The sequence below is a fragment of the Anopheles gambiae genome, chromosome 3 (genome assembly GCF_943734735.2).
Source record: "Anopheles gambiae chromosome 3, idAnoGambNW_F1_1, whole genome shotgun sequence".
NCBI lineage: Eukaryota > Metazoa > Arthropoda > Insecta > Diptera > Culicidae > Anopheles > Anopheles gambiae.
Window position 1 is genome coordinate 4405996 of NC_064602.1, and position 11378 is coordinate 4417373.

The 11378-nt window shown below is 48.5% G+C and overlaps 1 protein-coding gene across 1 annotated transcript in view; it reads right to left on the reverse strand.

Annotated features, from left to right (window-relative positions):
* Positions 1-11010, reverse strand: part of LOC3291638 (homeobox protein E60) — a 29654-nt gene extending 18644 nt beyond the window's left edge. Inside the window, exon 1 of the mRNA XM_317437.5 lies at positions 10975-11010. Within this exon, the coding sequence (XP_317437.5) occupies positions 10975-11010 (36 nt within the window). The remainder of the gene's footprint in view (positions 1-10974) is intronic.
* Between the last annotated feature and the right edge of the window lie 368 nt (positions 11011-11378).

An 11378-nucleotide genomic window follows, 5' to 3' on the forward strand; every position in this document is an offset into this window, starting at 1 on the left:
CCAATGATGTGTGCATGTTTGGTTACAGAATGTACAGAATCACTGTTTTATGACTGCCTTGTACGACGATGTGTCGTGTTGCTGGAATGTCGTGTCGTTGCGAGATAATTGTGAACATTTGTAAGTGATTAGATTAATGAAAATGATTGACTTATGGTTCATAAAACAGCATCGAGCATCAACATTTAATTCTAATTAGCGTTACGTTTTGAAATTTGTATCTAATTCCATTTTCTTGAAATCGACACATCCATCCTACGATTGAGACATTAAACAGCTTCAAAATAACCATCCCCAATTCAACCCTTACGCCGCCGCCCCGGCAGGCTGCATAATTGAGCGGTAACCTTGAATTAGCATTGAATTAACCCTTCGAGCGCAAAGAAATCCATTCATCATTGTAAATATGCTAACAAAATCCATTCAAACGGCCAGCCAAACACCTCCCAAACGATCCATTGTGTGGCGGCCGTTCTCGATGACGTGCGCGTCTGATGTTTCCGCGAATCACCAAACAACTCGCGCGCGTGTGTGTGTGTGTGGCGACGAAAGGAGCGATAAATAAAAACTTCCCGTGCGTTTGGCAATTTTTGTTTTTTTTTTTGCTTCTCCTGCTGGCGTTTCCTTAAGCTATTCCATTTCCGCACACCTTCAATCAATTTTCTTTGCCCAGACGACAATTTCGTTCGAAGCTGTGTGTGTGTGTGTTTTTTTTTGTCTCTTTTCGGGCGACGGTTTAATCCACCTACCATGACGCTTGTTCATCAATCATCTAATGGAAGATTCATGAATTAGCACAAACCACGCACACTCGCACATAGATTTGCGCACACAATGGAGGTCACTGAACTTGATCGCACATGCACATGCGGCGAGTGCATCATACCGCGCAGGATGACATTTCAGTTCGCTGTCAATATGCCGCTGTCAAAAAAAAAACGCTCCCACCCCGGTATCCATTACACAAAAGAGCGCCAAGAATGTTTGGATGCTGTTCGTTCGTCTTCCCGGAACAGCACACCCAGCGTGGCCGTCTCCCTGCGTTCGAACTAATTAAGACATTAAAGTTTGGCTCCGTACATCAATCAAAAGCGTGTACGGAGGGGAAAAAACAAGCGACCAAACACAACGGCCACGGTACGGAACGAAGTGAAACGAACGAAGCCGTCGATGAATTCGGTAACCCAACGGGCACCACAACATGTACACCCCGATTCTTTAAAACGTGCGTTCCACCGTTCAACCGATCCGCCGGGAAAAGAGAAACGATTGACGCCGGTTTCATCACAATGTGTACATGTATATGCTGCCAACCCCAAATGCCCGAATGAAGACGATTTTTGAGTAAACGATTCCACCGAAAAAACAGCTTCCATCAGACAGCAGCAAAAAACAAGACTCCCAAAAACCCATTGATCAAGAGTCAAATCTCATCATCGACCGTATTCTTTGCATTGTCTCCCTTTGATTCGCCCCTCGCATCGCACCGTTTGCCAACGTGCAGCGGCAACACTGCAAAACGGACAAAACGCATCATCGCTTATCGAACGATGCAGAAGGCCCCTCGGGTCGCACAACTCCACACAATCGCGATTCAAATCGAGCTGTCCATCCGATCGATGGTCCGTCAGGGCGTTCGATATTTATTTACGCTCTGCTTATGTGTGTAAGTGTGTGTATGTGCGCTTGGGCATGCCCAACCGATCGTCCAGATGATCGTCGGCTCAGTTACGATCGATGGCTTAATTGATTTATTTTACAAACAGTTACACCACCTCTGCCCTCTTTCGCGCTGCTCGGCTTCAACCGGTGTGTAGGCATGAATGACGCTTCGAAAGCCATGCCTTGTATGTCTGTGTGTGTGGCTGTGGGCCAGCGAGCACAGACGATGGGCGAATCCGTTTGACGGATGCATACCTCCCAAGACGATGTGGTTCGCTTGCCGGTGGACACATGGTGCGAATGGCAGCAAAGGGAAAATGCAAAGCTGCTGGGGGATAAACGTTGCAGAATTCACTACATTTGTTACAACACTTTGGAATGAGATCTTTAACATAAGACATCAATTAAGGAGAAAGCAGGTGGAGTTTATAGACATCATTCTAAATCTCAACCAAAGATAAACCATAAAACATATCAAAAGATTTAAAAATGCTAAACAAACACATTCCCCAAAACACATGACACAACGGTTGATGGGCTTGTACTAATCAAAATGCTGCGAGCAAGCAAAAAAGAAACAAAACTTCCAATGTGGCCCAAAAACCAACAACCAAATCGTTCCCCGGTGGGATGAAAACGGCAGGCAAAGAAGCTGAACCGCCCCAAGGCTTTGCTTGATTTTTTCGGATCAAACTGTAATATCTTCATTTTCGGGCCGCATTCGGTGACCACATGCGAGGAGGACCCGCTGGAACGCACGATCGCGAGCTCGATCTACCGCAAACACAACACCGTGCCATGGCTTGCCAGCGGCAGTAGCGATGCTCCACATATGTTATCATAGAAGGCCGTAACATACGAGCACGAGATTAAAGCCGGACGATCGAAGACGAACTGTGTGTGTGTGTTTGTTTGTGTGTGATCCTTCCGATAGCAAACAGCAAAAAATCGCTCTCGCAGGGTACAGGCGATGACAAATTTTGGTGACGAGGCACATTTGCCAAAAAGTTATGTCCTTCTTTGAGGCAACAAAGGATGCAAATCAATACTGAGTTTTACTTTTTTCAAATAAAATATGATCATAGAATTAATTATATTAAAACTCAAAATTAAATCACTATTTTGTGACGCATTGTACGAGACTGGATGCAGCAGAAGCATGCCAAAACAAACCCAAACTTCTGGCTCCTTCGTCCCTTACCAAGTCTCTCCACAATCTTTCTCCAAATTTTCGCTCCAATTCATCCAACCCCAGAAGAGGAGTGGCTTTCCATTCTGCATCGCTCTGTCATCTCTCATCCGCCCCGCTCGATGCACGCTGCCCCATGTGCTCCGCGCCCGAGCCTTCCTTCCGAGCAGGGACCTCACACATAATCCAACACGGGGGGCCCAATTAAGCATGTTCACGGCATTCATTCCGCTCGTAATGCTATAATGTTCAGCTCTAATGTGAACCGTACACCATTTATGTGATTTATGTATGACGGCGAGTTCAACATTCGCGCGCGCTTTTTCGCTGCCGGTTCTCGTCGTCCTCCCGGAGGGGAGAGCTCCACTCCGTCGTACCACCCGACCCGTACCCGGCTTTATTTAATTCCTTCGCTTCGCTTTTGCCCATATTCGACGCAATCTTACTATTCGGCTCATTATGCAGTGCGGCGCGCACACAATCGGTGTGGGATGTGGATGCGAGCGGATTTTTGGCGTGCTTTTTTGCGTTCATTTATTTGCATATACGCATCATCGTCGTCGCCCTTGTCATCGGTTGCGCATGACTGATAGCCGGTCGCTCGGAACGCATCAAGCAAGAGGACGGGGAGAGCTGGATACTGAGCGTTGCATTGTGACTTCTTGTGACGGATTTTGTTACCAAAGCCAGTGCCAGGCTTGATTCTGGGAAGGGATACAGCTAAATTATCTCGCAGTAGTGCATCAAAGTGACAACGTCACGGTGCTCGTCTTTCATGTACCGAGCGCTCCAAGAGATCTTCTGACCTTAAAAGACAGCAGCCGGGAACATATCACTCAATAGATCCGTCTAAAATCCATTCCAACACAAAAAGCCGTCCTCTTCATTAGCTTCTTTTTTCTTAATCTAACGCAACAGTACGAATGCCCTTCGTGCTAAAAGTTGTGATCCTCCTGAATCAACACAGACGATCAACAAATCTCTAGATCTTCCCTTGCCCCTCTGTGCTCGCCCCATCCCCAACGAGCTGCTGATTATTTATCACAACTTCACGTCTTTCGTATTCCTCCTCGCATCAGACATTCGTTTCGCTTCTTTCCCTCTGGTCTGGGGGGCTTTTTCTGGTTTTGCATTCCTATCTCTTCTGGTTTGGGCTCGATGCTCGACGATCGCGTCGGCCCGATCGCACACGACGGGAAAACCGAAACCTAATGAAGACATCTTAAAATTCAAATGAATATAGTAATCATTTTAATGCCCCCATGAATAGTTTTCAATAAAGAAAAACATATATTTATTAAGTCGGAGGCGCGCAACCCTGGTCCCAGACCGTGCCGGTAGCGAAGTTCCCGCGGGCGGAGGGAACGGTAAAAAGGAATCGACACACACACACACACACACACACACACACACACACACACACACACACACACACAGTATCCCATCGACCACCGTGCGCAACGATGGAGGTCTGTCTTCTGGGATGTTTCTTCTATTCGTGTCAGGTTGTCTTGCTCGCCTGGTCTTACACACTCTTGCTCTCTCTATGCCCTCCTGTCGATATGCAGAGGTTAGGGCTTTCTGGCGAAAGAAGCGAAACTTCCCGAAAAAAAAACATAAGACAACGAAAAGATCGCATGGTCCAGCTTGTCTGAACTTCTTCACATCTGCTCTATATACCCGCGAGTTGATGCGGGCAATTCGCGTTTCCAGCGTGGTGTAGGTCTCCCTGAATACGACTCCACTACAAAAACAACGAAATTAAACGCACCCATTCAGGTAATGATATTGTACTCGCAATGCTCCGGACAGATTAAAACCTACAATCAGGTTCGCCGCTTGATGACCGTTCAAGAACTGTCGCTTTGCTGGAAGAGGCTCCGCCGCTTCGTTGTACCATCCAGCACGCCGCGCACGAAACAGCCCGTCAAGGTCGTGTCCAAAGCTCTGACATCTTCATTGGAGCTTCGTTTGCTCGAGGTGCTTCGGTTCTCTGTTCTTCTTTGCCGTAAATCCTCTTAGCGAGTCGATGACTCATAACCGTAATGTGGTCATAAAGCCGGAGCTTCTGAAGAGGAATTTGGAAACACTTCGTTGCGAGGAGGTTGAGAATTAGATTAACCCATTAGACCGGTGGTTCCGTTCGGATTCCTGTTTGATGGATTTACTGACGACTATTATGACAGATCGCCACGTACAGGTGAAATTATCTAAATGTTTTCTTTTCCCCGGGGCGCCTACCCACTTTGAGGATCACTTGGAAGAAGTATGACCGGTTGGGGGATAATTCCTCGTTGGATTTCGGCGACAAGGTCGATGCAAAGGAGTGCCCACCCACCTTGAACATGGCTTGCTGCTGCAAACAGGCCACTAGCATTATCTCTCCCCGAAGAACTAACAAATGTCCTCAGAGGCATCTCTTCCCAGCAGCAGCAGCAGCAGCAGCATTTGCATAGACGCACGTGGATTAATGAACCTTGAAGATCGGTTACCCGGGTGACGCTAATCAATTTGATGGATCGTCCCACTGATTAGCTTACGGTTATGTGCGTGTAAGTTTAATCGTCTGGAAGTCTGGTGGCTTAATTTTTGGCAGCCCTTTTCCCACCCGGCCCCTTTTTGCGTCTCCGCCGGAGGGTTGGGATTGATTTAGATATGTTTCCTTTTTGTTTCTCCCAGTGTCTCGGGCGAACCGGGCAAATCCAGGCCCACCAACGACGCGACTCGTCTCGGTGGCGGATTCCACGGCGGCTATGATCAATGCCTAGCGAACGCGAAGAAAGCAAACAGATAGACGAAGTAAACGAGAGAAATAAAGAGAGAAAAAGAGAGCAAGATTGCACACAACTTGACTGCCATGTAGAAAAAAGGGCAGATCTGCGATCGCGCTGCCTTTGCTGGGAGCTTATCGTCAACCGATAGTTTGCCCCTTTCGCTCGGACGAATCACTCCCAGCTCTCCAACCTCTCCATCACTTTACATCGACCCACAAAAAAGGCACATACACATAGCCAGAGGGAAAAGGGAAAGAAAAATTAGCGGTAAATTTGATTCCCGTAAATGTCCACCGGGCGGCGACAGGGCGCAAGGGAAGGCACCAGCGTATCAAAGACCTTCCGGGCCTTATATGCCGAGCCTTGGGTACGGGGCGCACATCAACAGAAACGACCCCGCGCGATGAAGACCCTCGCGCGCAACGAAGGCCGCCGACGACGAACGGAAACGTGGAAAAATTTACAACTCAATTAATTTACACCTTCGCAATGGCCGAACGTTTGCAGGCTGCACCGCTTGCATATGCACCGCCATGCGATGTCGTGCATATCTGGTTTTGTGACTGTGCACGGTGCATGCCAATTGCCAGCGTGCTGGCCACCCACGTCGCAGTCTCGGGTGCTCGGGTGCATGGCAACAGAAGAGAACGAGCGTGAAAGAAAGGCAACGACTTGAGCGCCCAAAGACGAGCGTTTCGAGCTGCGCGTATAAGCACGTCCCGAAGGGTTGGTTGGCCGGGTTTCCTTCGTCGGCCGGGTCTCGCCGTAGGTAACACGTAACAAAGCCAAACGAAACCGATGCAAAGACGATTTGGCGAATTGATGTCCGAGTGCGAGAGATTTGTGGCCGATTTTATAAACCGTAATAAGCCATTTGTAGGGTTCGCGTTCGAATCGTGACACATGCGAGAGGCGAACGGTTGGACCCGTGCAAATGAGGTGATAAATTTTACTCACGCGGGGGATATTACATGCCTGCTTGTTTGTCCCACTGGAGTAGCGATGAAGTAACAGGTTTGGTCTTTTTTTTATTTTGGTCAGTACACAAGGAAGTCATTGTACTGTTTGTGTCATTAGCTTGTATCGATTCCACCGGGTGGAGGTTCCGGAGTTAATTGTACACCGTGGATTGTGTTGCCTGTGTTTAATCGTCTAAATGTCATGCGTTGCAGGCGATCAATGTCATGTTTGTTAGATGTCATGTCTTGCAAGGTTTTGTTTGTGATCCTTCAAACTATTTATATCCGAATCCCACCATCGAAACATCTGGAATGTTCGGAACTTCAGTATGAACGAAATCTCACAGAAGCAAAAAAGCAGCTTGAAAAGTCAGAGGGATGGAAATGTACACAAAGCATTAAAAACAATACAAAATTGCAACATAAAACACACAAAACAGCGAAGAATTGCATCACGTCGTGAGTTTGCCTCCTCTTTGACGGTCCCTTCCTTCCTTTCGCGATCCGAGCGCGAGAGCTTCTTCTTAATTATCATCTCACATTTCAATTAGCAAGCTCAAAGCAAATCTAATAAAACTCCACCAACGTTCGCTCCCCCCACCCTCCATCTGTTGGTCATAACTCGCGGCACGTTATTATGTTGTAAATGAAACGATCAGCTTCTCGCTCCTAGCCAGCCCACGGGCTGCAACCGCCCGCTTGCACAGTTTCCCATCGCAGACGCAACATCAAACACACCATTCGCTGCACGGCCTCTTCCACCCGAAACTCCCCCGAAAACAGCATTGACGAACTCCTCATCTTCCGCACAAGCCCGGGCAGCCAGATCCGTCTGATGTGTTTACGATTCAATTCCGCTCGCTTGCTCGAACGGAACGCGAGCGCTCCGCACAGCATACGCCACCCGCTCTCTCTCTGCCTGCCTGCCTGTACTGCAGCTTCACCCGAGGGGTGTTGGGTGCGCTCGATTTGGGTGGTCCCAAAATGGTCTCCATATGTTGGCTGTTGTGTTTTTCTCCCTCGACTGAGCGCGCTTTTACAGCCGCTGGGGCCATCGGTGTGGTGTTGAAGGTTTATAGAAGGCCCAACACAACAAAGCGGCCTCAACAGCGGCAGCAGAAGCGATGAAGCGAGCCGGCAACCGTGAGTTACGCGAATGTGAGCGCGCACGGTGGCAAACACTTCTGGTTCCCAACATGGGCAGCCGCTTTTTGTTGTTGTGCTGCGTTGTTCCAGGCTTCGCGTCTTGGCGTTCTCGCACCACTGCCCTACAGCCCTAAATCTCCGGGCTCTTGGCAACGTGCTTGGAAACGGGACTGGCGGGGAAAAGTCCCACCGGATATAAAGACATCGGGTGCCTTCCAGACTTCCAGCAAAAGTCTTTTTGAGGTTTCATTTTCAGCCCAGTACTGAAACAGAGCTCAGAGCTGATTTGTCACCGTGTTTCGTGACAGTCTGGGCCAAAACAACAGCCTGCCTCTGGGCCAATTCCAATCAAGCCGCCCACATAAGGCAAAAGGGAAAAGATTTCGATCTATTTGTCTCTATTAATGTCACGCCAGCAAGTGAAAGCGTCCGTCCTGGGTGGAATGTCACCACGCGACGCCGTTGGCATCAGTTGCACGTGATCGCGATTGAAGGGTGCGATACTTGCGCCAATTGCGCCGGCTTCGCCAGCACGCTTCACCCAGTGCGTGCGCCAGGGAATTGAGCCGATCCGATCGGAAAGCGATCCCCATTTCGGGTCATTTGTCCGTAACAGATTGAAGTTTGATGGGCGTCGAGAAGTGATTACAAAATAGATCCCTTTTCTGTGCACTCTGTTTATGGCAGCGGGTGCATTTCTTCTGCCGCTCGATCGCTCTCCTTTTTGGTAGCTATCATGATCGATGGCTAAAGGAATCTTAATAAGACGGAAAGGTGTTTTCGAGAATCTTTCCGCAGTTCCCTGTTTGGAGAGACGGCCAATAAACCCATCAAATGGTATTCATATTCGTAGTCTAAAACAACTGCAAAATGACATTCCATTCCAAGTGGCTTTATGTTTGCCTAGATGAGCGAAACACGTTCGACCGAACGTGACATAACCTACAAATTGCTGTAGATGTAGTTCGAAAATAGGTTGATTGGGCTTGTAAGCGTCCACTGGCTCATCAAAAGTCCTCTTTTATTGCAATCTCGGGCTTAATCTGCCGGGAGGGATAAATAAAATGAAACGATCTCATCAGCCAGGGTGGCCCAGTGTTGGATAAAGCATCCATAATCTTCCCTTATCCAACGTCCCATGCTTCCCCGTCGCTCTGAAACAAGCCGACGCGATCAATCGATCATTCCTCGCTCGCATCGCAGAGGGGAACGCCGGGATCGCAGGGCAGATCAAGCTCGTCCAAAGCGCATAAATGAATAATGTAGGAGTTTTGCGACGATGTTTCCAGCCAATAAAACGCACAATAAAATCAAACGCATCCACGCACCACAATCAATCAGTCCACGATCGGGTTTATCGTTTCCCCCACCGTTCCTTCCCACTGCGCTTGGACCGCTTCGTCATCACTTGCAACGCAAACAAAACCAAAGCCCGTGGCCGTAAAATTGTGACACTTTGATCGTAAAACGTTTCAACGCAAACGCGGGGCGTGGGGAAGAAATTTGATCTCGGGGTCCCTTTTCGATCCCTACCCGCCGCAGCACAACGACGCCGGCTTTCCTTTGCGCTTTCACCTGTGCGCGTCCTGTGCGAATAAGACTGGCAACTGGCCACAGTAACACTCCCTGGCTTCGAGCGTTTAGTGGCTATTAAAAACACATTTAATGGGACAGCAAAAAGGGTAAGATTTTGCCATTTGATAACACCTGCGATTATCCGCGATGTCCGCTAACCACGCCGTCAAGGTTGTGTGGGTCAACGAACGTGCGGTGATGCTGTGTGTGTTTTTGTGAATTTGTTTGTTTGGATACAGATTTTCCTCTCCGATCACATTTAGCACACATGCTGGCAGTGTCTGTCATCGTCTTGATAAAACCACACAATGCTCGGAACATGACTCATTAAGCCTTAATGAAGACATCAGCCCGCAAATGATTCGCAGGCGGCAAACAGTACTACATACAGCTCCATCAGCACTGTTATCAGCATGACGTCTAATTAAATCGCTTGATTAATCAACGCACGCCCCTTCCGTGCGTCCTGATGCTTCCGTGCTCTCACGCTCTACACGATCAAGTTGTACGCGGTGGTTGCTTTTTTCAATTTCCCTCGATCAATTAGTGTTAAACAATATACTCCAGGCTACACACGCATTTGCAGTAACGAGTTTCAGCTGGATAAATAAACATACGAATGGAAAGTAACGCACATTAATTTCGTGGTTTTGGTGGGAAAAGGGAGTTTTTCATCTCATCACACTTACAAAAAAGCGTTGTTGAGGATCGGCGACATCCTCGGTGCGTCAACAGAGGATCAATTAAAGGCGGTAAAATCTTCGTCAACACGCTGACACGTGTAAAGAGTAGAAGTGGACTTAAGCCACGAACCCAACACTATCCTGTCGCACAGTGAAAAGCAGCTGTGTGAAGAGGCACTGTCCACAAGCATGATCGAGCGTGGAAAGTGGGAAAAGGATTGTGTAACGGTTCAACAAAAACGAACAACGAACAACAACCACACAAAACAACCTGCCAACAACGTACGCACCTCCGACCGGGAGGGCCTTTGGAGTATATTTTCTCCTGCTACCTCCTCTCCCACCTTCCCGTGGAACGCTATCGGACATCTTCGTTCGGGTTTTGGCCGACCGTTGTCGTCCGACCACTAATTAACTCATTAACATTTCTATTTCCTCCACCGCACCTGTCACAGGCTCACGGGCACACCGGGAGATGACGCTCCTCCTGTCCCGGTGCTGAAGCAATTGCCCGTACGAACGACATTCTCAGCTGGAAGGAAAACATGCCCGATACAATGCTACTGTTCACCGGCTAGGGCTACCGGTTTTTTGTTAGCCTCGTCCCGCGAACGGCTTTAATTCCATGAATTTGGGGAACAAAACCACCTTTACCGCCTTCCCTGGACGCGATGCTGCTGGATCATTGGCTAAGCAGCGTCGCGCGTTCGTCCCCGCATCTGGGTGACATCAACGAGTGTTGATCGCCCCGCACAGCCTGCCTCGAATGACGCACTGCAAAACCGTTTCCTTCGTGAGAATGGAAACCTGTCGCCAGGGGGAAGCCGGCAACGACAACGACGAACGAGAAGAAGACGCTGCCAACGACACGCGCAAATCGCAACCGGGAGTGGTCAAACCCTGTACCTGCTGAAAAAAATGGACAGCAATTGTGTGCAACAGTTACAGTTGCAACGAAAAACACCAACAGTTAGCAGGCGACGAACCCGAAACCGGTCGACAGACTTCTCGCCGCACACCATCTTGTTCCCGGCGAGGCTTCCTCCCCGTGCAATGGTGGAATTGGAAAGGAAGAAGAGCTCAGGGTAGGGGAAGTAAAAATTAAAATTTATGAAGTGTGAATCGATCACGATAGGATTGAGTATGACCATTTCCTTTCCAGTAATGTCTCTTTTGCTTTCTTCCTTCTTGTTTGCGGAAAATCTTTGCTATGTGAATCAATACCGCATTTTTTGCTTAGCAAAGATCTCACATTTTATTACAAATTTGATCCACAATGCTCACAACCCCCCTTCTGCCCAACAACCACTGCCTAGAAGCGCGTGATTAATCGATAATCGGCGCGTAGCTGAACCACAAAAACACGACTACGAGATGCTCAACCGCCCCT